This window comes from Salpingoeca rosetta (genome assembly GCF_000188695.1).
Source record: "Salpingoeca rosetta unplaced genomic scaffold supercont1.4, whole genome shotgun sequence".
NCBI classification, from domain to species: domain Eukaryota; class Choanoflagellata; order Craspedida; family Salpingoecidae; genus Salpingoeca; species Salpingoeca rosetta.
This window is the reverse complement of record NW_004754930.1, coordinates 2,104,979-2,129,752: the sequence shown is the minus strand read 5'-3', so window position 1 is coordinate 2,129,752 and position 24,774 is coordinate 2,104,979. Positions and strand designations below refer to the sequence as shown.

Below are 24,774 nucleotides of genomic sequence, written 5' to 3'. Positions count from 1 at the left end.
ACTCACTCATCTCGCTCACTTGCACCACAGGCTCGCTTGCTTCTTGAGTGGACGCTGGAATCACTGGAGTGGAGAGAGGGATCGAAGCCACGATGTCGTCGTCGTCGTCGTCGTCCATACCAAAGAAGACCTTCTCCTGGCTCAAGTTCTTCATGAGCTGCAGCATCCCAGGTGACGCTCGCGAGTGCAACAGAGGGTGTGTGTGTGTGTGTGTGTGTGTGTATGAATGTGTGCGTGTCTGTGTGTCTGTGTCTGTGTCTGTGTCTGTGTGTGTGCCTCACTCACACACACACACACACTCTCTCTCTGTGCATATGGTGTACTCATGGCATCTTGCTTGTGTTGCGTGCACGTTCAACAGAGGAGATGGCGCAAACGTACACGGAGGTGTTCAATGACAACCACATGAAGTCGGATATGCTCGCTGATCTCGACAAGGAGATCCTCCAGGTTGTTGGCCGAACGCGCCCCCTGAGAATACGCTTTTGAAGAACACACACGCACACACACACACACGCACACACACACACACACACACACACACACATACACACACGCACGCATACATACTCACTCACGCACGCACGCACGCACGCACGAATTCATCATAGGATCTCGGCATTGTGAGCATGGGTCACATCATCCGGATCCTGAAGCGGGCAAAGGCGTTGATTGAGTATCAGGAGAAGCAGCGTGCAAAGGCACGGCGATCGCAGCAGCCCGAGGCCAGCGACACGCAACAGCAACAGCAGGATCAACAGCAGGATCAACAGCACCAGCATGAGGAGCACCAACCAGCACAACACATGCATCATCACCAGCAGCACCAGCAGCACCACCAAGCCCTTCCAAGTGCACAGCACGGCATGGTGCAAGCGCAGTATCCAGTGTATGGCGGTGTACCCGTGACGTATGCGCCCCACCAGCAGTATGTGCAAGAGCAGCAACAGCAGCCGCAGTCATACGTGCAGCCGCATGGCCAGTATGACCCTTCGCAAGCGCAGATGCTGCACGCGCAACAGCAGCACGCGTATGCTGTCACCTCAGAACACCATCACCCTGACCAAGCAGTCCATGCACACCACCCACAGGCTGCGGTGCCGCATGCCGATCACGATGAGCTGCAGCAAGTGCCCGCATCTCGTGTCAAAGTCACTCCAACAGTACGTCCCGTGTGTGTGTGTGTGTGTGTGTGTGTGTGTGTGTGTGTGTGTGTGTGTGTGTGTGTGTGTGTGTGTGTGTGTGTGTGTGTGTGAATCATGGCCCACGCGTGACTGCGTTGATTAACCCATGCATACCTCATGTATGTGTGTGCGTTTGTGTTCAGGGGTCGCGGGTCTGTTGGTGCGCAGATGGATGCCGTCGACTCAGACAAGCAACTGCACACGTATGTATACGCGTGCATGTGTTGCTTGATGTTGCTCACTTATTCGCCTCATGCACGACAAGGCCAAGCCACGACAACGATGCTCACTTCTTGTGCGTGTGCGTGTGCGTGCGTGTGTGCGTGTGTGTGTGTTGCTGTGTCTGGTCACAGGGGCCGGCTCGCACCTCAGACGAAGAAGAACGGCAGCAGCAAGAACAACAACGCCAGGCACAAGAACAGCAAGAAGCGAAACAGTGGTGGTGCTGCTGCTGGTGCGACTGGTGGCAGTGGCGGTGGTGCCAAATCCATCTTCAACCGCCTCTCCAAATAGTTCCCACTCTTGTGTTTGTGTGTCTGTGTCTGTGTTTGTGTGTCTGTGTCTGTACGTGTGTGTACCTGTGTGTCTGTGTCTGAACGCGTGTCTCTGTGTGTCTGTGTCTGAACGTGTGTGCCTGTGTTTGTGTGATGGTGCCACAAACGGATGGGCCACAATACACTTCTCTGTGCTTTCATAGACCCGTGCTGAACGCGACACACACACACACACACACACATGCACACACACATGCACACACACACACACATGCAAACATGCACACACACACATATGCACACACGACCCACATGCATACACGACCCGTCCAAACACATACACAGACTGAACAGCATGCGTCCACCTCGTCCATTTCCCTTCCTCCCATCACCACCCACACGTGCCACTGAGATGGCCATTCTCACACGAAAGAATGATACGCACGCCTGTATTCGACCCATGTGATGGCACGCCACGGTAATCACAACACACAAAACTCACCAGCACACATGGACAGGACGCAAGACGCACACGCACGGCCATACAGGCAAGAACGCCACACACACACACACACAACGACAACACAGCGAACATACGATACGAAAAGTACAACGTGTTTCCAAGCAGCTCTCTTAGTCGTAGGAGACGAAGCCTGCAGTGTACAGGAACGGGGAGAGACGTGGGTGCGTTTGTCGTGAGCATTCAACTGGCTAGGGAGGGGGAAGGACAGTGGAGGAAAGGCAAGGGACAGCTGTGGATGCAAAGGGTGAACCGTTGCGCATGCATACAGGTTTACGCATGCACGCGTACGCACGCACACACACACACATACGCACATATGCGTACCTTCTTTGTACTTTTGCCTCTCCTTGTTATCCCTGTCGCTCGCCACATACATTGCGCCACAACCTGCACATGATCAGCACAAAGTGGGTGGGAGTAAGCAGCGTGAGGTCAGTGACAACAGTGCATGTGGTGCGCTCCAGTCGTTATACACGCCAGATGTCACATGACAATGTCCTGGAGACTCGAGCAAACTCCAGATGCACCCACAATGACACCCACACGCACAATGACACACACACACACACGCATGCACACGCACACACACACACACACACACGCACACACACACACTTGCACATTCACATTCATATCACACAACATGACACGTGGACTGACCGAGGACGGCCATTGCCGTTGCTGCAACCAGCACGGGTTGTCTGTGATAGGTCTTCCACGTCCACCGCATGATGCCGGCAACGTTGATCTCGTTGCTCAGCGCACGGAACATGTTGGGCTGCTCGCCTCCGCCTGCCATCTCGTGTGCTGCTAGTGGCTGTAGGTTGGTTTGGTTTGGTGTGGCTGTCTGTATCTGGTGGTTGGTTTGTGTGGTGGTGTATATTTTTTTTATTCTGCTCTTGTGGTTTTCGCTGACTCAGCAGGAATTGGAGCCATGGGGCGCATGAAGAAGAAGGCACGTGGTTTTGGTGCCTGTGTTGGATGCGTGCTGTGTGTGTTGTGTGTGTGCCTGTGTTGGATGAGTGTGCTGTGAGTGTTGTGTGTGTTGGATGCGTGTGTGTGTGTGTGTGTGTGTGTGTGTGTGTGTGTGTGTGTGTGTGTGTGTGTTGGATGCGTGTGTGTGTGTGTGTGTGTGTGTTGGATGCATGTGTATGTGTGTATGTGTGTGTGTGTGTGTCTGTCTGTCTGTCTCGCTGCTTCTCAGCCTCTCCCTATCTCACCCGCTCCAATCCATCTTCAACTCGCTCGCTTCCCCTTGACCCTCCCTCTCCCATCAACAGGGACAGGCCGGCACGGCCGTGCAGTACATGACACGCTCAGCTGCACTGAGAAAGCTGCAGCTGAACCTGGCAGACTTCCGGTGCGTACATGTGGGTGGACACGAGTGAGCACGGCCAAATGCGTGCATGTGATCCCTTGCTCGCTGTTTCTGAATTGCTGATGGCCCATCGCCTTTGACCTCGCTGTTGCGATCTTTCAAGTCACACGTGCACACACAGACACACACACAGAGACAGAGAGAGAGAGAGACAGACACACACACACAGACTTACACACACACACACGCATGTCATCTCTCACCACGACACCCCCCCCCCCCCTCCTCTGCCCTGCCCAACCATGCTTGATGTTTCAGGCGCTTGTGCATCTTGAAGGGCATCTACCCTCGCGATCCTGCCAACAAGAAGAAGGTGTGTGCGATAACCTGCGATCGCATTCACGATGCTGGGAAGGGATTGAAGCCAGCTCAACAGTGTGTGTGTCTGTGTGTGTTTGTGTGCGTATGTGCGTCGCTCTCTCCTCCCTCTCTCTCTCCCTCTCTCCCTCTCTGTACGCTCGCGCTCACTCCTACATGCCTGTACAACCACAACACGCACACACATCCGCCATACAGCTGCCTGGCGCGCGCGCACACAGAACGTACTACTTTACAAAGGACATCAAGTACCTTGCCCATGAGCCGCTCATTGACAAATTCCGCGAGCTAAAGGTGTTCTCGCGCAAGCTGCAAAAGGCGCTCGCCAAGGGGCAGCCCGGCATGGCAAAGTCCCTGCGCGAACAGGAGCCCGAGGTCAAAATCGACCACATTGTTCGCGAGAGGTGCGATCGCCTTCAGGGAATTGTCGGGGTTGGTTGGTGTATCTGTCAGGGGGATGTCGGAAAGAGGATGAGAGCTACCGTGTGCGCATGAGAACGAGTGATGCCATACTAGTCCGTGTTCACACACACACACACACACTCTCTCTCTCTCTCTCTCTCTCTCACACACACACACTCATACTCACTCGCACACGCACACTCGCTCTCTCTGCGCTTGCTTGAACACCTCCTCTTTGGCCTACTGTTCATCCCACCACCCACACGTGCCGCAGGTACCCCTCGTTTGTGGACGCCCTGCGTGATCTGGACGACTGCCTGTGCATGATCTTCCTCTTTGCAAACTTCCCGCAGCACAAGGACATCCAGGTGCGCTGCCATGGCTGGTGCACTGGAGTGTGCATGTGTGTATGTGTATGTGTATGGCTACACATGCGTTGTTATACTTGATGCATGTGCATGCCTCTGAGATTTCTTGCCATTCACCGTTGACACCTGACACACATGCACACGCTCACTCTCACTCACTCACTCTCCCACCCCTCCCCCCGTGCGTGCGTGCGTGTGCAGAGCGCAACGGTGACCAAGTGCCGCCGCTTTTCGCAGGAGTTTATGTACTACGTCATCCTCACCCGCTCCCTCCGCAAGGTCTTCCTCTCCATCAAGGTCCGCCCTGCGCTCGCCGCGTGTCTGTACTTGTGTGTGTGTGTACTTGTGTTGTATGTGTACTTGTTTTGTGTGTGTACTTGTGTGTGTATGTGTGTGTACTTGCGTGTGTGTGTCTTGCGTATGTGTTAGCTGTTCTGATGATGATGTGAACACCATGCCAGCTCTCTCGTCTATTCGACACATCGCACCTCGCACCAACACCCCAAACACTCGCGCGCTAACGCCACCCTTTGCCTCACTCCTGCGTTTGGCTGGAACAAACAGGGCATCTACTACCAGGCGGAGATCATGGGACAGACCATCACGTGGATTGTTCCGTACAAGTTTGCAACAGAGGTAATGAACGGACAGTGAGAAGGAGGAAGGAAGAGCGTGTGCGTGTGTGCGTACGTGCATGTGTCTACATGTTGCCTGTTCGTCTTCGTCCTTTGATATGTCGTTGAGCAATCCCTCACAACAACACAATCATGTCCTCGCCACTGTATTTCCACCCGGTCACCACTATCTACCACGTCACGTCACGTCATCCCCGCTGGCAGATTACGCCCGACATTGACCTGCGCGTCATGAGCGTGTTTCTCACCTTCTACACAAAGCTGATGGGGTTCGTCAACTTCAAGCTCTTCCACGACCTCGCTCTCGAGTACCCGCCACAGGTACACGCGTGTGGTCATGTGTGTGTGACCGTATGTGTGTGTGTGTGTGTGTGGTGTGTGAGTTTGGTGTGTCTGTGTGTGTGTGTGTGTGTCTGTGTGTGAGTTTGTGTGAGTGTGTGTATATGAATGTGAGTGAGTGTGTGAGTGTGTGAGTGTGTGTATGTGTGTTTCGGGCCATGTGGCTCGGCTGTCCTTCCTCATCTCGTGCAAAGAATCCCATTCCTCATCAACACCCCCTCACCTCACATCACCTCACATCACCTCACACCACCGCAGGTTGACGAGAAGAAGCTGAAGAGCGACGTTGGCCTGTCGTGTCTTGTGTTCAGCGCTGCTGATGCCGCCGCCGCCACCGCCGCCAGCAAACTCCTCGCCGAGCAGGACGCGCAGGCAACGCTGGACGAGTTCCCAGAACAGGTCCGTCATTCGTGCTTCCTCTCATGCGTGCATCGTGCAGCCCAGTGTGGTATGGTTGTGCGGGTGTATGTGCGCCTATGACTGTGTTTGTCTCTATTTTGTGTGTGTGTGTGTGTTGCCCTTCACACCAGCACGTGCCGCTCACCGTTGTGAATGGCACACATCATTATCATCATCATCATCATCATCATCATCATCATCATCATCATCATCATCATCATCATCATCATCATCATCATCATCATCATCATCATCATCATCATCATCATCATCATCACATTCACCTTCGGCACATCCGCTGCTCATGTGCAATGGGATGGGTGCAGATGGCTGGCGGCGACGAGTGGGTGCAGGGCCACGAGGAGCTCAAGAAGAAGCGCGAGGACATGAAGAAGTTTACACATCTCTTCGACGGGATGTTCTTCTTCCTCTCCAGAGAGGTCCGTTGCTGTGTGCGTGTGTGTGCGTGTGCGTGTGTGTGTGTTCACATTCATTGCTTGCGCTGTCGGTGCAAGACCTGTTCTTATTCATCATGACTCCTATGCTCACACAACTCTCCTCCCCCACCCCCTTCCTACCCATGTTCCAGGTGCCCAAGGACGCGCTTGAGTTTGCAATCCGCAGCTTTGGCGGGCAGGTTTCGTGGGAGAGCATGGGTGGGCTCGCGCCGGGCCCCTTTGAGGCCGATGACAAACGCATCACACACCACATTGTCGACCGCCCAAAGCTTAGCACCGTCTTTGACGGCCGCCATTACGTCCAGCCCCAGTGGGTCTTCGACTGCATCAACGCACATCAGGTGTGTGTGGGTGTGTGTGTGCGCGAGTCTGTGTGTGTGTGTGTGTGTGCGAGTCTGTGTCTGTCTGTCTGAACGCATTGACCCCCTCTCCCCAGCCACTCCTTGTTGCAACGGCACGTGCTGACATCATCACCAACCTTCCCAACCCACATCACCTCGGCGTGTGTGCAGCTGCTGCCGACCTCTGAGTACAAGCCCGGCAGCATCCTGCCTGCGCATCTGTCACCGTTTGCGTCGGAGACGGAGGACGACTACATTCCACCCGAGCGCCAGCGCCAGCTCGACCGCCTCAGGCGTCTCGAGGCCGTGAGTCTTTCATGTCTTTCATGTCTTTCATGTGCCGTGTGTCTTGTGTGTTGTGTGTTGTGTGTGTGTGTGTGTGTGTGTGTGTGTGTGTGTGTGTGTGTGTGTGTGTGTCTATTCGCGTGTGCGCATCTGTGTGCCTGTCTGTGTGCATGTGTGCTACTCTGCTGCCGTCCCAGTCAACCTTCGTTCCTTGTCTCCAGTCAACACTCATCACCGCCTCCTTCCGTTTCCCATTCCTCCTGCCCTCCCTTGCCAGGCCGGCAAGAAGGGCGACGATGACGAGGAAGAAGTGGCTGAGATTGAGGACATTGAAGACGAAGTCGAGGATGAGGAGGATGAGGGCGAATATGACCAGCCACAGCCGGCCAAGAAGGCAAAGAAGATCTCTCTCAAGAACCTCGACGATGACGGTACGCGCGCGTGTATGCATGTGTGTGTACGTGTACGTGTGTACGTGCGTAGGCGTGAGTGTGTGTGTACTTGTTTAGGCGTGAGTGTGTGTGTGTGTGTAGGCATATATGTGTGTACGTGTGTGTGCGTGCCTGTTTGTATTATGTGTATGTGGGTGGGTGGTGACATTGGCTGTAAGTGAGGGTTGCATGTTCCATTCCTCTCACCACCGCCATGCTCATCCCCTTTCCGTCACGTTTGCAAAATGGTTCACACAGAGATTCACCGCCAGGAGCTTGAGGCCGAGCTTCGCGGGGAAGACATTACCAGCGAGTACGTCATTCATAGCGCACTGTTGTGCAGCCTGTAACCTGTGTGTGCTTGCAGTCGTGCTTCTCGCGCTTTGTGCCTCGTGCTGCAATCATGTGTCATGCACCGTGACTGACTGCTGCACGTGCGTATGTGTGTTGTACAGGATCAAGGCGCATGCTGAGATGAAGAAGAAGAAGGCGACCAAGGCAAAGGCGCAGCAGGCATTGCAGGAGGACCTCGACAAGAAGGTGTGCACGCACCCTGCTTTGTTTGTTTGTCTGTTTTCCTCTCGTTGGTGTGATTGGCACGCGAGTACCCTTGGTTCGAAAGAGGGGGGGGGGAGGTTGCAAACGTACTCATCGCACGCCTCGTTGGCCCTCCACTCACACCTTCCTTGCCATGTTGTTTGACTTGCCGATTTGGATACCCTGTGATGTTGTTTGCCGACACAGCGCATGATGAAGATGGTCATGTCGAACAAGAGGCGCCGCCTTTACTCCAAGATCCTCAGCGACAAGGTTTGCCCCCATGTTTTGCTTTGTGTGTGTGTGTATGTGTGTGTGTCTGTGAGGCTTGTATGCTGTGTTGTGTGCGTATACTTTGTGTGTGTGTGTGTGTGTGTGACAAGAGTGCCGTACAGCTGTCTTCTATTCTGCCTTGTGTGCCGTTGCTCATGCCACGCCATACACGCATGCTGGTGTCATCAACAGAAAAAGAAGCAGGACCGGGTGAACCACCTCGCCAAGAAGCGCCGCGCCCACGACCGGCGCGAGGCCGAAAAGAAGCAGCAGCAGCAGAAGCAGCAGACAAGCAACAGGAAGAAGAAGGCTGCAGCTGCAAAGTAGGAGAGCAACTCGCGTCGCGGAAGTTTGAGGACATACGCACACACGCACATACACGCACATGCAGGCTGTTGGTTCGCTTGTGTGCGCGCGTTCATTCATTGTTGCTTACTTGGTTTTGGGTGGGGGCGGGGAATTTGTGCGGTTTACGGTGGGGGGGGGAGAAGAACGATTAAAGACAGCATGATCACGTGCATGAACAGTGACATGACATCTTTCATGTCTGCGTTCACCATGTTATGCACTTGAGAGAGTGGTGGTGTGGGAGAGCATGCAGTGTTTGTCGTGAACAATGAACAGAAAGAACGTGATTGCGAAGACGTGTCTTCGTGTTGCGGAACGCTTGTGGGTGGGGACACGCCAAACGTCAAGTTGTGAGTGCTCGGGCTGTGCCACTGTTCTGAGCAGCTTCGTTTGCTGCTGGGAGAGGGGCATCGAACCAGTACAGACCAAGCAACATCAGGACACACGTGCTGCCGACAGCCCAGACAATACGGGTGTCAACGTTCTGGAGCCAGCATTGAAGTTTGTCCATAGCGTGGCAGGTTCCTTCGACAACCAAAGTGATATCCTTCCACAGGATTTGCATTGTGTCCCAAAAGATGCTCGGAATGTGATGAAACCAGGTGGTCGGAGTGCGGTGACAAATCGGGGTCCCGTTGCTCCACGTGCCATTCCCCATACACGTGCGTGACACGGGGGACGTGGCGTGTTTGAACTCAGTCCCCTCGCCTGCGACGAAACCGCGATCGATGAATGTGGATAAACAGGCAATTGGTACGTACACGCAGAGCAGAAAGCACTCAACCCCATCCATTCATGAGCGGACAGCTGGTAGTTACTCACTTTTCACCGGATCATCAGGTCCGACAGGCACCAACATGCTGTACCCATCATTGCATTCGCGATAAACACACGTGTCTCCTGTACGGCCAGTGAGGTTACACACGCAGGCAATTACATCCAAAACTTGAGCGTTCACGCGTGAACATATAAACGTACATGCACCAGCATACATGTACATAGCCAGTACTGAACACGCACACGCACACACAAACACACACTCTCACTCACTCACTCACGCCCTCCTTCACTTCCTACGAACAAACAGCCAAATGTCTATCGCAAACACGAACCGAAATCACCGCCACAGTCTCCAACAAGTTGGCCGTGTTGTAGAGTCAGTGGTTTACATGGTACACCTGTTATCGCGCATATACAACGGCAGGGCTGTAAGAGAACCAGGGAAGTGTTCTAACAACGACCAACTCAAGTCTCCCTGCCTGACCAACAGGCAAAGAATTGATGTGATGTGGCATTCATGAAGGCATGCATACACAGGTGCAGCGTCTTGGGTACTCACGCTCGCAGTGTGGCGGAGAGTTGCTCCAGGTGCCATCGGCTTGACACACGCGCGTCACGCCTGTCTCCGACAGCTTGAAGCCATCCTCACATCCAGAAAATGTGCACGCGTCACCTAAATCATTGGGTGAGATTGAGATGCAGGCACATGAGCGCAGCAATGTGCGGGATCCGAAAAGCGCTCCCATGCAGCAAGTGCTCTGACAGTGGCAACATTTCGTAATCAACAGCAACACACGTACCAATGCCACCGTCACAGGCACCGATCACATGACCATTGGGCAGCACCTGGGGTCCACAACTTTCAATGCCTGCAGGGAGCAAAAAGATGACATGGTTCGTAGGAAAGCCATTAGAGTCGTGGCGCGCAACGTTGGCACCAGTGCTTGTCCCCGACTGAACGATATCAAGTCACACGCCGTTCTCGCTCATGTCGAGCAAGCCAACACACGTTTGCAGACTGGTGCCGTGTTCGTCCATGAGCCATCCGCCTGGCAAACGCGCGTCACAGGTGGACTCAACAGCCGATATCCAAGGTTGCAGCCGCTGTACTGGCACTCATCACCTGATCGTCGATTTAGAACGTATGCCATGGAATCAGAAATGAACGCTGATGAAGGGAGACTTGCAGTCTTGGGGGGTGTTAGTATCCTGCGAGACTATGGCTGAAGGATTGGCCGCTAGCACTCTCCATATTCACTTGATCACTTACCGACACGTCCTTGACAGTTGCCTGAAAGAATCCCATCTTGGAGAACCAGTTTTCCGCATGGCGCTTCTAACAATGCGGCGTCGAAGAGCATATTGGTACTGAGGGTTCGTGCAGTTGAAAACCCAAAGGCAGTCCAGTTTCTCGAGTTTCTTGGCAGTTCGCTTCTCCCGCATCACCCCTTCTCTCTGTACAATGCGAACGCTGGCTCTCACCAATGCAGCCTCGAGCACCGTCTGATGTAAAGCCGTTGGCACACGATACCTATAACCACGGAAGGGAATCAAGGAATACCGTGAAGAAGGAACATGATGAAGGCACCATATAGCCGTGTTGGCGAGACAGGCGTACCAGACCAGCCACATGGAAACAAAATATACTCACATCACACGTTGTCACGTGCCACCGCCTGTCCTCGTCAACTGCAGAGTACATCGAAGCAAGCCCTGCATTCGCCATCAGCACGATCAGGCGGCTTTGCGTGAGCTTGGAGTCAAATTCACTTGCCTGCCAATCACGCTCATCGAGCAAGGACGCTTGCTACGTACCAGCAATCACTTGATGACGTTCCACGTCAACGTCAAGGGCGCCGTGAACAGGGTTCACAAACTCGCGTCGCTGGCAGTTTGTCAGAATTGCACCCGTGATGCGCTGACATTGGAATTTGAACAACCGATCTTTCATTGCTTGGACAAAACCAGACTGGATTGCACGCAAATCTGCATCGTAAGTCACGGACGCACGTCTGCAAGGTGAGCACATGATCTATGATGGTGCGTCTATGGAAGCAACCTACACATTGACCACAACAAACACGCCAGAATTGACACAAGACAAGCTTACAGTAGTTTGTGGGGCATATCATGTTGACGGCGCCATGCAGGTCCTCGACGCCAGCGGTACTCATTTCGGTCAAGTCTGCCACCTGAGTACTTCCGACTGGCGCGCATTGAAACCGCCATTTGCGATCCCCTGACAACCACACAACATGAAACAGTAAAATGCAGACAATGTTGGCTTGAACAGTGCAAGGCGGGCGGAAATGAAACCAACAGGCAAGCGCACGACCGCAAGATGACAGTCGCGCAATCCTCACCTTGGCCCTCGTCATAGTCAGAACGAACTCTGACCAGGCCCTGGTTGTTGTGGCATGTGACGAAGAAAGTTTGCTGGAAGTGCTCATCGTAGGAGGGCGAAGGCGACGGCTTAAGTTCTGTACAGTGAACATCACACCACAAAACATGCTTGTGAAGCCATGCCACAGGAAGCGACACACGATCTGTTCCAAACTTCGTGCAGAGGAACCGTGTACACTCGATATTGTACGCACCTGTCGGCACACATCCCGTGTCATGCTGCTCGTAGAACGGCGAACAGTCCACCTTGTTGTCGGCAATGTGTGCATTCCCGTGCAATGCAATTAAACTTCAGCAACGAAAAAGATGGAGATCACCGCGACCACTTTAAGGGGTTGCACTTGACTTACTCGGCAGGTGGTGAAGCGAAATCGACGGTCTTCCTTGTTGTTGTCATGATAGGAGTTCACGCCTGTCAACACGAGCAGGAACAGACTCAGCAAAGCGCGGGTTTACATTGGTACTCCAAGTATGCGCACGTATTCTGAAGTACGTACCAGAATGTACTGCCTACAGTACTCACGACAACACGAAGTCTCACCCGTGATCACGCGATTATCCGAAGCTATGAACTTGAACTGTTCGTCCCAATTGTTAACGTAGTCACCTCTCTGACAATTAGAGAGCACTGCATCTGTAGCCTGACGACATGTCCAGATCCAAAGCCGATCGCTGTAATGCCCGTGAAACTTTGAGAGAGCCCCTGCCAAGTCTAGTGTCAATCAGCCACAAGCCACAGGTGAAACGGACCAGCGCAGGTGTGAGCTTGTGCACACGCAGAAGCGGTGATCGAAGCCAGCGTGGTAGACACAAACAGCACTCTTGACTTCTTGAACGAACAGTGGTGCCGAGGACAAACTACGGTTTGTGGATGATCGTAGTTCTCCTTCCGGTCTTCCAGTGTGCCAAACTTAGCGACGTTGTCATTTGGTCCATATCCAACATCTTCACACAAAAACCTCCACTTGCGGTCCTCTGACAAGAGCAAACAAGGCAAACAAGGTGAGACGTGAGTGCAGCTCACCAAGAAGTCAGCAACGGTCAACAGGCAAGCTTTGCGTGTGCGCAGAAACACTTATACTTCACCTCAAACACCGAGTGTTCGCTTAGTCTCACCCTGAGATCACAACCCGTGGTTGACGAGCATCACAGACGGAAGCAAGAAGGCAGAACAAAACAGCACGAGAGACGGGGTTGAAGACAAGGATTAAAAGCCAAGTCGTTCCAGTTGTTTCTGTGGAGTGAAACAGCTTGAAGACACACTCACATACACAAGGTGCAATTGCATGTGCTTTCGAGCGAGCCACAGCAAACCTCAAGCATGCATCTCAAGCTTCATCTTACATATTCATTCTCGTGAATGGAGCGAAGTCCACGAAATCCCTGTCCATTCGGGCAGGCAACATTGAACTCCTGCGCAAACGAGGTAAATCCGTACACTTTTGCAGCCCCACCATCCACCAGCTTGCAAGAGCACACGATGCAAAGCATCAACCCCAACGCATGCCCTGCAGTCCAGCAGCTGTTCGGCCTGGTCATTGTGCTGGTTGTGTTGGCCCACAGTCAACAGCGCAACAGAAGAACCAGACGAGAGGTGAGAAGGAGACGCAGCGGTGCAGTGGACTCAGCAAAAGAAAACAGATGTCGCTTGGCTGCTCGTGTTCTCGTGGGAAGGAAGGTGGGATAGAAAATGCCCACCGCACACACACACAACAGACAGACACTCTGCCCGTGGCTGTGTGTTTGCGTGAATGTATGCCTGACCTTGTGTTGTGACTCAGCCGTCGTCATGTGAAAGTGACACATCAGACACATGATGCTATGACACACATCAGTCACACCATCAGTGTTGTCGCGTCCATCAACAGGAGGACACACCATTTTTGGTCTGACTAACATTTCATCCTGTCGCAACCAGCTGTTGTTGACGGACGCTGCTGACTGACGGACGACCGTTTCTTCCTCCCTCTCTTCTCCTCCTACGTCCTCAATCCCGAGCATGAGCATCGTGGTGTATTGTCGGCTGAAGCCGACGGACAAGCCGTACGACGGCGTGGAGCTGGACCCGCAAGATGACTGCGACATCTTGAAGATTCACACGCCTCGGAACACAAAGGACATTGTGAACCACACGCGGGAGGACTACAAGTTCAAGTTCCAGAAGGTGTTCCAGCGCGAGACCAGCCAAGACACCATCTTCAACCACGTTGCCAAGCCAGTCGCTGAAAGGTAACCGCACACGCAAGGGGGAAGAGGGTACCGTGTGCATTCCCTAGCTGACTGCCGGCATCTCCGCTTGCATGTGAATGGTGACGTGACAGCTGTTGCTCGCCAAGATGTAATGCTCTTGTTGTTTGTCCAAAGTGCTCACGATCTGCCACGCTTTGTGTGTTGCCTCGTGTTTCATTTGTTTCGGTTCTGGTGCTGGGCTGCAGCGTCATTGAAGGGTACAATGGGACTGTGTTTGCTTATGGTCAGACGGGGTCGGGCAAAACGTTCACCATCACGGGCGGCGCCGAGAACTACGACCAGCGCGGCCTGATTCCTCGCATCCTGGAGTTTCTGTTCCAGTTCTACGCGGACCACCCTGATCGCGAGTTCTCCACGCGCGTCTCCTACCTTGAAATCTACAATGAGAACGGTTACGACTTGTTGGGAACACCGCAGCAAGGCAAACTCAAAGGCATGGAGGACCTGCCAAAGGTGTGCATGTGTATGTGTATGTGTGTGTGTGTGTTTGCGTGAGTGTCTGTCTGTCTGTGTGTTTGTGTCTGTGTGTTTGTGTTTGTGTGTGTGAGTGTGTGTGTGTGTGTGTGTGTGTGTGTGTGTGCGTCTGTCTGGCTGTGTGTTTTTGTGTTTTGTGTGTGTGTGCCTGCCTGCCTGTGTCTGGCTGTGTGCCTGCCTGCCGGTCGGTCTGTTTGCGTGTCGCAAACCATCGTTTCAGGGACACTTTGCATGTTGATGACTTGTCCACTGTGTGCAGATCAACCTGATGGAAGGCCCCGACGGCGACGTGCACCTGAACAACCTGTCTCAAATCCCCGTGGAGACAACAGAGCAGGCGCTAAATGCGCTCTTCGTCGGCGACACCAACCGCATGATTGCCGAGACGCCCATGAACATGGCATCCACACGCTCCCACTGCATCTTCACCATCTACGTGACCTCGCGTGAGACGGGCTCCTCTGTCTGGCGAAAGGGCAAGCTGCACCTGGTCGACCTTGCTGGATCAGGTGTGTGCATGTGCGTGTATGTATGTGTATTGATTGCGCATGTGTGCTTGTATGTATGTGTGTGCATTGATTGCGCCAGTGTGTCTGTCTGCCTGTGTGTGCGTGCGTGTGTGTGCGTATTCGTGTGCATGTGTAGTGATTGCGCATCTGTGGGTGTGTGTCTGCGCATATCTGTACTTGTGCCTCTTGCTTTACATCCCGCTGTCAACCGCGTCTGCACATGCTACGCCGCCTTGTCTTCCCCTACCATCCGTCTTTTCTTCACGATCACACACACACACACACACACACTCTCTCTCTCTCTCTCCCTCTCACTGCACTGCTGCCACCCCTCCCCCTCCCCCCCCCCCAAATCACCGCCTCCCTGCTTCCCACAGAACGCATCAAGAAAACGAATGTGGAAGGTGTGCTGCTGACGGAAGCGAAATACATCAACCTCTCGCTTCACTACTTGGAGCAGGTGCGTGTTGCCCCGTCCTTCAGCACATTCATCCTGCACGCACACACGCACACGTGTCAGCACAGGCCATCACTTGTGTTTGATGTCAGCCCATGCACACTGTTCACACACATACACCTCACACACACACACACACACACACCTCACACACACACACACACACACACATACGCACTCACACACACTCTCTCACTCACTCACACACTCACACACGCACACTCAATCATCACCATGTCACGTCCGTCTCTCCCATTCACACGCCACTGTAGGTGATCGTTGCGCTATCAGAGAAGACGCGTCGGCACGTTCCGTACCGAAACTCGCTGCTGACGTCTGTTCTTCGCGACAGTCTTGGCGGCAACTGCAAGACGACCATGATTGCCACCATGTCCTCGGAGGAGCGGAACATGGCGGTGAGTGGTGCCACCATTGATTGTCGCGACTGTGCAATCGAAACGCACAACGGCTTTCTTCGTCGCACATCTTGTATTCCAACACCCACGCACACACGCACACACACACACACGCACATGCAGGAGTCGATATCGACTGGCCGGTTTTCGCAGCGTGTTGCGCTTGTGAAGAACGACGCCCGCCTCAATGAAGAGCTCGGTGGGTTCTGCAGGAACGACTGCTAATACAGACACAAGTACCAACTTGCTTTCTAGGATTGCACGTGTCGCCATGCACACACTGACGTACATTTGGATACGCACGTACACACTCACACACGCACACACACATACACACACACGCACGCACGCACGCACACACGCGTAGATCCGAAGCTTGAAATTATTCGGCTGAAGCAGGAAGTGACGCGACTCAAGGCAGAGCTCGCGCTGCTCTCTGGTGACGTGAGTTGCACACACACACACACACACACACACACACACACTTCCACACACACACACACACACACACGTGTTTTCACATGAGAACTACCACAGCAACGCATGTGCACTTGCACACAGCGCACGTCATTGGTCATCGACGAGTATTTGCTACTTGTTCTCACTGTCACACACACACACACACACACACAGGTGGACATGTCCGAGCCATTGACCGACGAGGAGAAAGAGGCGTAAGTGGTGTGCACCTGTCCTTCGTGCTTGCAGGCACCATACGCTGCCCAAGTTTCTCACGTGCATGTAAACACATGTACGTGTGTGCACGCCACGTGACAGGTTGCGACAAATGGTTGACACGTACGTGAGCAGCACGGCACAAGATGCAGACCTTGTGCTTGGAGATATGCGCAAGATCCAATACTGCTTTTCATACTTCAAGGTGCAACGAACGCGCTTTCAGCCACCTCGCTGGGCCAGTCTATGACACGTGGTGGTTTGAACATTACGCGCGCTACTCCACAATCCCATTGACACACACATGCACACACACATACATGCACACACACCCACATACATCCACACACTCACACATACATCCACACACGCACACACACACCCACAAACACCCACACACACCCACACACACCCACACACACATACATCCACACACACACACATGCGAACACACACACACACACACAATCCCTCCCCCTCACTCACTCACACTAACCCACAAACACCCACTCACCCACTCACTCACTCTGCCACCACGTTAGGCGTCACTGCTTTTGGCAAGGGAGAATGCCGGCCCAGCACAAGGGCACACAGAGGACGAGGAAGGAACTGGTGGTGGTGATGGTGATGGTGATTTGGATGTGAGCCGAACCAAATACTACCACGACGAGGCCACCAATGAAAACGTACGTTTGCCACCAATGCTGTCACTACTTACCTTTCGACACACCTGTGTTGTTCTCCCTCCCTTCTTCTCCATGCCACACACACACACACACACATTTCACACACTCCCACACTTGCTCACTCACATACACACACTCTCTTGCTCACTCACATACACACACTTGCTCCCTCCCTCACAACCACAACCAATTCGCCCACACTAACACATACACAACCAATTCGCCCACACTGACACCTACACAACCCCTTAGATTACGCGGTTGGAATCGCTTCTGGAGCAGCGCGATAACGAAATTCGCATTTTGGTGGCGAAACTTCGACGAGCGCGCGGCGAAGGCGGCACATCGGACACGTCGTCCTCTCGTTCCAGCACCATCCGGACACCAGCAGCAACAGGACCGCCAGCCATGACAACGACAACGCGTGACTTGTCGCCAGAAGAGAAGAAAGCTCTCCTCGAGCAGTTCAAGACAGAGAGCCAGGTATGAGCACGTGTGTGTGTATGTTGTGTGTGTGTGTGTGTGTTGTGGGTTGTGTGTGTGTGTGTGTGTGCGTGCTTTGCCTCATGATGATGAACAAACACAGCCATTTCGACTCCTTTCAACCTACAACCACAAGCCATGCTCTCCCCCCCCCTACACACACGCACACACTTCACAGGCATACCCCATCCTCGATCGAACAAAGACGACGCTGAAAGACCTGTACGCGCAAGCTCAACGTCTTGGACAAGAGGTGCAGGAAGCCAAGTACGTTTCTGCATCAACTCCCCCTCCACGCGCGTTCAACATGCTTTGCACTGGTTCCGCGTGGCTCTGGGCACCTTGGATGTGTCATTGGTGTCGCAATCGCGTACCCCTCCCCCCTCCCTTCCTCTTCTCCCCCCCGCCTTGTCTTCTCATCCATACTTCCCCTCGTTATCCTCCAGGGATATTATTGCGGAGATTAAGCGGCACATGACGCGACACCAGCAAGAGCATCTCACAGAACACGTGAGTGCTTGCCGCGTGTCATGATGATGCACGACCTACATGCACATGCACATCCCTTACACGCATCTTCACTCACTCGCGCACGCACATTATCCCACCCCCCCCCCCGTGCCTGTGCGTGCTCTTGTTCTCCACGTGCACCCGCGATCTTAATTCCCCTACCATCTCCACCACCACACTTGCCATGCATCGACAGATCCGAAGTGGGCTGGAAGAAGAGGACATTGTGGACCCAGAACTGGATGCGATGCAGTCAGAGCTTCAAGTTTGCCAGACAGCGTACGCTTTTGTAACTTTTCGCGCTTTCTGCTTGGTCTCTCCCCTGATCACCTATGCACTCACACGCACACGCACACGCTCCAATTTACACTCACGCTCACACTCACACGCACACACACACACACACTGACGCTCAAATACTTATACTAACACATACACAGGTACAAATCGAAGCTGTCGAAGCTGCGATCGCTGAAACAGGAAACAGAACACCTGAAACACCTGTTTGAGAAGCAAAAGGTGGGTTGTTGTGATGTAGTAATCCCTTTGCCCTCCTTCCCAACAGTGCCAACGGCCGCATTGCGCCTCAACTTACCATGACCGCATGCGTGTTCTTCATCCCCAGGTTGCTTTCCAACAAGAGTTTCAACGCTGGCTGGATGAACGCCCTCCAACCGCCTAAGAACACACGCTCATACACATATACATGCGCATACACACACGCATGCACATGTACGCATGCACACAAACACGCTCATACACACACGCTTTCAAGCATACACACGCTCATTCACACGCACTGTGGATTGTTAAATTACTGGTGAGCGCATCGGTCAAATGTTTACTGTCATTCAGAGCTGGCTGGCCGGCTGGTTTGTCCAACACCACAATCTCTTCTTTGTTCATCGGCAATTAAACCCAGCACGTCAAATACACGACTCCACACAAGCAATCATACTCACAACACGATCACAAACGCTTCAAGCACAGGGCACTGTGCGCACACATATAATGGGGGCAGTCATCGCATCTCTCGCCCAAGCACAAGCAAACAACCAACCAAACAAACACACAACAAACAACCAACCAACCAAACAAACAAACAAACAAACAAACAAACAAACAAACAAACAAACAAACAAACAAACAAACAAACAAACAAACAACTAAACACACATACTCTCTCTCTCATACATATTCACACACGAACATGCTCATACATATCCACACAGCCTCAACAAGCCTGCACTAAGCAACAAGCAAGTGGCGTCATTTGAACTTGTTGCGAGAGTTACGCTTTCGTCCGCCTGTGAAATGAGGCCCTGCTCAACCAAGCACACACACACACACACACACACACACACACACACACACACACACACACACACACAACGCACCCCAGTGTGAGATGATGAGGCATTGGCATACACCCGGGTGGAAAGCATGAGAAATACAAATGCAGTGCACGATATACACAAACACATGCATCGCACCGTGCGTAAATTGCTGCAGTTGGCCCATGTATGGGCCCATGTACATGTGTTGTGCCATTGGTGCGCCGTGGTGCACACCGCCGTTTGGCACGGGCGGTTGAGGAGCAGGATACGGCATCACAGGTGGCATCGTACCCTCGCCAGCACCTGCTACCATTCCTGGGTGCTGGCCACCAGCTGGGGCTATCGGTATATGCTGCTGTTGTTGTTGAGGCATAAACTGCATGGTGTGCTGCTGAGGCATGAACTGCTGCTGCTGTTGAGGCATGTGCTGCACTTGGGGCACTTGCTGCATGTACGGCACTTGTGGCGTGTGCTGCATGTGCTGTTGATGCATGTACGGCACTTGTTGCATCTGTGGTGCCTGCGGGCCGCCGGCGATGGGGCCCCCGGTTGGGTGAAATGGTGCCATAGAAGCATCGAGCCCTGGGTGTGGCAACTGCTGGTGCTGGTGCTGGTGCTGGTGCTGGGCATGAAACGGCGGCCGCGGATGCTGTTGCTTGCGAGGTGTACGGTGGCTTTGGCGATTGTGGTGCTGCTTGCGGCGAGGGTCCTGCGGGCTCGGATGATGTGGGTGGTGGCGGCCGCGCTGATCGCGCTCGTTGCGGGGATGACCGCGCAGGGCATGACGCTGGTGGCCTGTTGTCTTCACCTCCGTGTGGCTGTTATCATCATTCACCGGTTGTTGCTCTTCTGTGTCGCCCTGCTCCCGCGATTTGGCCCCTGATTCTTCCGGCTCCTGCTCAGCTTGGATACCGCTTTCGACACCACCGTCTCTATTTCCGCCTTCCTCCTCCCTTGTCTTCTCTTCCTCGCTCTGGGCTGTGGTTGCCGTCTCTTGCCCAGCTTCCTTTGGGCGCTGTTCACTCTTTGCTTCACCCTCAGCCTGCTGCTCTTTCACGACGTGGTTCGTCTTCTCCTGCTCCTCACTCTTGTCCTCCTGCACACTCTGCGCTTCCGTCATCGTTGACCCCTTGACTTTCTCTGTTTTCTCCTTTGACTCTTGCACCACGTTGACCACGCCCTGCTCTTTCGTAGCCTTGTTCGCTTTGCTTTCCTTAACCGAGCCGTTCTGCCCCGCCATCTCGTTAACCTCTGCTCCCTTGCATTCCTCCTCTCGTTTGCTCTTGCCCGTCCCGCTGTTCGGCTTCTCTTTCTCTTTCTCCTCGCAGTCCGAGCCGCTGCTGTCAGGAGCGGTGGTGTCCGCCGCGCCCTTCCCTTCCGCCGTCAAATTCGCCGGTGCCTGCGCTGGTGGTGCTGTGATAGGTGACGTTGGTTCACCGCTAGTGGTGCTTGCCGTGTTGGCCTCTGGTGAGGCCCCTGTCAACTTGAACAGCACACGAGTTGGACGCGCAGGCGCATCGTCGGAGGGCGTCGGGGATGGCTGGGATGATTGATCTGGCTGGGATGATTGATCTGGCTGCGGTTGCTGTGCTGGCTGTGCTGGCTGCGGTTGCTGGTATGGCGGGTATGGCGGGTATGGCGGGTATGGCTGGTATGACTGGGATGGCTGGTAGGGCGATGGTTGAAATGGCTGCACTTGCACTTGCGCGGTGTGGGGCTGCATGTGCTGGTGGCCATAACCAGGGACCTGGGTGTTAGGTACATACTGCTGAGGATGGTGCGGGTAGTACGAGTGTGTGTGAGGGTTCATGACCCCGTTTGTGTGGCCCATGTGCGCCTGCTGCTCCTGCCATGGGTGTGGGGGCATCATGCCGTGTTGGTCGGGCGCGTATTGCGGCATCTGGTGTTGGTTTCCAGGCACAACCCCGCCACCTTGCGGATGCATGGGCACCGGGGCCGGCATCAAAGGTGGTTGAGAGGACTGTCCAGCATAAGGAGGCGCAGGGGGTGCGTTGTTTGTCCCTGGTACCATCATGCCCGCACCGCCACCATTGAGAGCACCGTGGCCTGGCTGCTCTTCCTGCCTTTCCTGCTTTGGCTTCTCTTCCTGTCTCTGCTGTTGTTGCTGCTCATCCTGATTCTGCTTCTGTTGCTGCTGTGCCTGCTGCTTCGGCTGTTTCTGCTCTTCCTTCTCTTGCGGCTTCGGCTGTTTCGATTGTCTCAGCGGTTGCTGCTCTTGCTGCTTCTGCTGTTTCTGCTCTTCCTTCTCTTGCGACTTCGGCTGTTTCGATTGTCTCAGCGGTTGCTGCTCTTGCTGCTTCTGCTGCTTCTGCTGCTTCCGCTCTTCCTTCTCTTGCGACTTCGGCTGTTTCGATTGTCTCAGCGGTTGCTGCTCTTGCTGCTTCTGCTGCTTCCGCTCTTCCTTCTCTTGCTGCTTCGACTGTTTCCGCTCTTCCACCTTCTGCTGCTGTTGCTGCTTCGGCTGCTGCGCCTGCTCCTGCTGCTTCGGCAGCTCTTTCTGCTTCGGCTGTTTCGGCTGCTGCCTGGACGTAGATGCGGGGGAGTTCTCTTTTGCTTGTGTCTGCTCACGCGCGCTCTCCTTCCCTGTTTCCTCTGTAGCCTCATCAAACCCAAAAGCAACGTCGGACAGCCCTTGCTGGGAGCCACCATCAGCAAAATTCACAGCACCCCGAGCAGGCGCGATGGCTGCCGCTGTTTTGGACGCGGAAGCTGCAGCCCGGGGTACGCTGGACGTCTGTTGCGTGTCCTTGGTCATCATAACAGTCCGCTCTTGCTTCCATGGCCTCAATTGTTGCTGCTGCTTCTTGTCCTTCACTGGCTGCCCCTGCTGCTGCTTGACTGGCTGCTGCTTCACATGCTGCTGGTTGACTGGCTGCTGCTTGACTTGCTGCTGCTTGACTGGCTGCTGCTTGACTGGCTGCTGGTTGACTGGCTGCTTGACTTGCTGCTGCTTGACTTGCTGCTGCTTGACTTGCTGCTGCTTGACTGGCTGCTGCTTGACTTGCTGCTGCTTGACTGGCTGCTTGACTTGCTGCTGCTTGACTTGCTGCTGCTTGACTTGCTGCTGCTTGACTTGCTGCTGCTTGACTGGCTGCTGCTTGACTGGCTGCTGCTTCATTGGCGGCTTCTTCAAATCCGCCTGTTTCTGCTGCTTCTGCTGGCCTGGCCATGCCTGTTTGCGCTCGGAGGCTTTGTTCTTGGCTATGCCTTTCGTGTCAAGTGTGGCAGGCCTCTGCTTCGCCTCTGGTGCGTCTTCGTGCGTTCTGTTGGGACGTTGGTTGGTACCACGTCCCTTGCCCCCCTTGGAACGGGCGCGCCTTGTGTGTTGCTTTGCCTCGTGACTCTCGGCCGCTGCTGCCGCTGCTGCTGTATCACTGTTGCTCGGCTTGGCGTTGCGCCCACGTGCTTGCAGTCGCTGCTTGCGCTGAGAAGCGTGACCACGCGGAACCTGCCACTCGTTCTCCTCCCAGGGGGCACTGCTATGGAGAGCGTCTTCGGGTACCATCACGCTGGCATGCATGCCAGAGTCAGCAAGCAGGGACACCTCGTCATCCATGGATGGCACAGCCTGCTTGCTGACTGACGCGGCAATGGTGGCAGGAGATGCTGCCGATGACTTGGACTGTCGGTGATTGGTGCCCGTCGGCGTGTCTTCTGTGGGCGAGGGTATGGCTTCGTTGTGGTTGCCCACTGCTGACTCGCTATCACCCGAAGGCCTTCCGCCACGTTCGCTAGGTTGCTGTTGCTGCTTCTGCTGCTGCTTTTGCTGCGTCTGCGTCTGTGTCTGCTTCCGCTTCTGTTGTTGTTGTTGCTGCTTCTGCTGCGTCTGCTTCCGCTTCTGTTGTTGTTGTTGTTGTTGTTGTTGTTGTTGTTGTTGTTGTTGTTGTTGTTGTTTGTTCTTGCGACGCGACTTGTCCTTCTTTTTCTTGTTCTTGGCTTTGCCGCCTTTGTCACTGCCCTTCTTGGCTTTGACCTTGTGTGTTTCGCCCAGCGACGCCATGATCTCGTTGAAAGCGTCGTCGCTGCGCTTCTTCAGCTCCTCCTCAAGCTGCTTGCGCTCTGAAATTGTGTCCCGGACGATGCGAGAGCGAGCGCTGCCGAGGTGCTGCATGAGCGCTCTGCTGCACGCCGTCAGAAGCAGGTCCTCGCGCCGTAGCTTGTGCTTGGTGGCTTGAAAGATGATCATGAGCACACAGCGCGCTTCACCAATGCGGGAAAACGCTTGCTGGCACAAGCTGCTAAATGCTCCCTTGGTTTGTTTTGCGCACGACAGCACGCGTTGGCCCTGTGCACATTTGTCATGCCCACAGCACAAGAGTGTGAGCAAAAGAAAGCAGGTAGCTCCACATGCAAAAGGCCAGCGTGATGCTCAATGCACATGTGACACGCGCGCGCACACGTGCGCACACCAAGTGGACCAACGAGCACACAACAATGACAACAACGCCGTGCTCACAAATGCACGTGTGTAGTACACCAACGCAATCAGAAAGAGAAGAGCACGCGCACTGTTGCAAAACAAGCAAGCTCGAATGACCGCACCAGTGGGCTGGAGGCTGTGATGGCCGCAACGCTGGAGTCCTCGTTAGGATCGTCACGGCACCAGAGGATCTGTCTTCGCACATCAATGCATTCTTTTTGGAGGGCCTCGAGGCTCTTTGCGTATTGAGTGAGCGCGGTCTGGTGCTGCTTGCGCCGTTGCAGATGGGGGCTCTTCTGGCTGATCTCCGTGGCCAGCTTGGACTCCCGGCTTTGCAGAAACGTCACGTGATCGCGCAGCTGGGGGATTTTCTGGCGCGCCACGGTACCGGACGTGAAGATCTGCTCAGCCTGGAACTTGTCCTTCTGCACAGCCATCAGCTCGTGCTGCAGGGCGTCCAGCTCATGCGACATGACGCTGATGTCGTTGAGGGCCTGCTGGTTCTGACGCCGCGTGAGCTCCAAGGCAACGTCAACGGCTTGCAGGTTGCGCCTGAGGCACTCGTAGAGCACCGCCGGGGACAGCGGCAAGGCAGCGTCCATGGGCTGTGACTCGTCCATCACGCAGGTTAGCGTCTTGC

At 54.2% G+C, this 24,774-nt stretch overlaps 6 protein-coding genes across 6 annotated transcripts in view; 3 read left to right on the top strand and 3 right to left on the bottom strand.

Moving 5' to 3' along the window:
• Positions 1 to 92: 92 nt before the first annotated feature.
• On the top strand, positions 93 to 1,873 carry PTSG_01522 (uncharacterized protein; the record flags this gene model as incomplete). The annotated part of the gene is made up of 6 exons (XM_004997443.1): positions 93 to 171; positions 362 to 450; positions 612 to 1,030; positions 1,092 to 1,163; positions 1,328 to 1,387; positions 1,538 to 1,873. The coding sequence occupies 6 exons, from the start codon at positions 93 to 95 to the stop codon at positions 1,695 to 1,697; spliced, it is 879 nt and encodes a 292-aa protein (XP_004997500.1). The 3' UTR covers positions 1,698 to 1,873.
• A 166-nt stretch (positions 1,874 to 2,039) lies between these two features.
• On the bottom strand, positions 2,040 to 3,115 carry PTSG_01521 (uncharacterized protein). Its single transcript, XM_004997442.1, has 3 exons — positions 2,862 to 3,115; positions 2,526 to 2,588; positions 2,040 to 2,331 (listed from the first exon to the last, which is right to left on the bottom strand). Exons 1-3 carry the CDS (start codon positions 2,998 to 3,000, stop codon positions 2,312 to 2,314), a joined length of 222 nt encoding a protein of 73 aa, XP_004997499.1. The 5' UTR covers positions 3,001 to 3,115; the 3' UTR covers positions 2,040 to 2,311.
• PTSG_01520 (uncharacterized protein) lies at positions 3,100 to 8,892 on the top strand. Its single transcript, XM_004997441.1, has 17 exons — positions 3,100 to 3,156; positions 3,482 to 3,561; positions 3,838 to 3,892; positions 4,096 to 4,301; positions 4,574 to 4,667; positions 4,869 to 4,964; positions 5,232 to 5,303; positions 5,507 to 5,623; positions 5,900 to 6,040; positions 6,367 to 6,480; positions 6,630 to 6,839; positions 7,011 to 7,145; positions 7,402 to 7,555; positions 7,814 to 7,868; positions 8,011 to 8,095; positions 8,300 to 8,365; positions 8,558 to 8,892. Exons 1-17 carry the CDS (start codon positions 3,136 to 3,138, stop codon positions 8,690 to 8,692), a joined length of 1,836 nt encoding a protein of 611 aa, XP_004997498.1. The 5' UTR covers positions 3,100 to 3,135; the 3' UTR covers positions 8,693 to 8,892.
• Positions 8,893 to 9,056: 164 nt separating this feature from the next.
• PTSG_01519 (uncharacterized protein) lies at positions 9,057 to 13,638 on the bottom strand (the record flags this gene model as incomplete). The annotated part of the gene is made up of 17 exons (XM_004997440.1): positions 13,241 to 13,638; positions 12,737 to 12,869; positions 12,438 to 12,608; positions 12,247 to 12,308; positions 12,091 to 12,142; positions 11,857 to 11,973; positions 11,604 to 11,732; positions 11,309 to 11,479; positions 11,145 to 11,206; positions 10,976 to 11,024; positions 10,764 to 10,829; positions 10,503 to 10,616; positions 10,294 to 10,362; positions 10,053 to 10,166; positions 9,826 to 9,891; positions 9,536 to 9,613; positions 9,057 to 9,421 (listed from the first exon to the last, which is right to left on the bottom strand). The coding sequence occupies exons 1-17, from the start codon at positions 13,433 to 13,435 to the stop codon at positions 9,057 to 9,059; spliced, it is 2,013 nt and encodes a 670-aa protein (XP_004997497.1). The 5' UTR covers positions 13,436 to 13,638.
• A 150-nt stretch (positions 13,639 to 13,788) lies between these two features.
• Positions 13,789 to 19,286, top strand: PTSG_11750 (uncharacterized protein). The gene is made up of 16 exons (XM_004997439.1): positions 13,789 to 14,125; positions 14,332 to 14,599; positions 14,880 to 15,129; positions 15,507 to 15,589; positions 15,859 to 16,002; positions 16,126 to 16,201; positions 16,370 to 16,446; positions 16,636 to 16,676; positions 16,780 to 16,882; positions 17,220 to 17,363; positions 17,616 to 17,846; positions 18,025 to 18,113; positions 18,293 to 18,356; positions 18,553 to 18,635; positions 18,797 to 18,875; positions 18,982 to 19,286. Exons 1-16 carry the CDS (start codon positions 13,896 to 13,898, stop codon positions 19,036 to 19,038), a joined length of 2,019 nt encoding a protein of 672 aa, XP_004997496.1. The 5' UTR covers positions 13,789 to 13,895; the 3' UTR covers positions 19,039 to 19,286.
• Positions 19,287 to 19,498: 212 nt separating this feature from the next.
• The window catches only part of PTSG_01516 (uncharacterized protein), a 7,789-nt gene continuing 2,513 nt past the window's right edge, over positions 19,499 to 24,774 (bottom strand). The window contains exons 6-8 of the mRNA XM_004997438.1: positions 24,257 to 24,774; positions 19,850 to 23,999; positions 19,499 to 19,678 (exon numbers count right to left, since the gene is read on the bottom strand). The exon at positions 24,257 to 24,774 is cut by the window's right edge and continues 318 nt beyond it. Of these exons, the coding sequence (XP_004997495.1) occupies positions 19,626 to 19,678; positions 19,850 to 23,999; positions 24,257 to 24,774 (4,721 nt within the window). The 3' untranslated portion in view covers positions 19,499 to 19,625. The remainder of the gene's footprint in view (positions 19,679 to 19,849; positions 24,000 to 24,256) is intronic.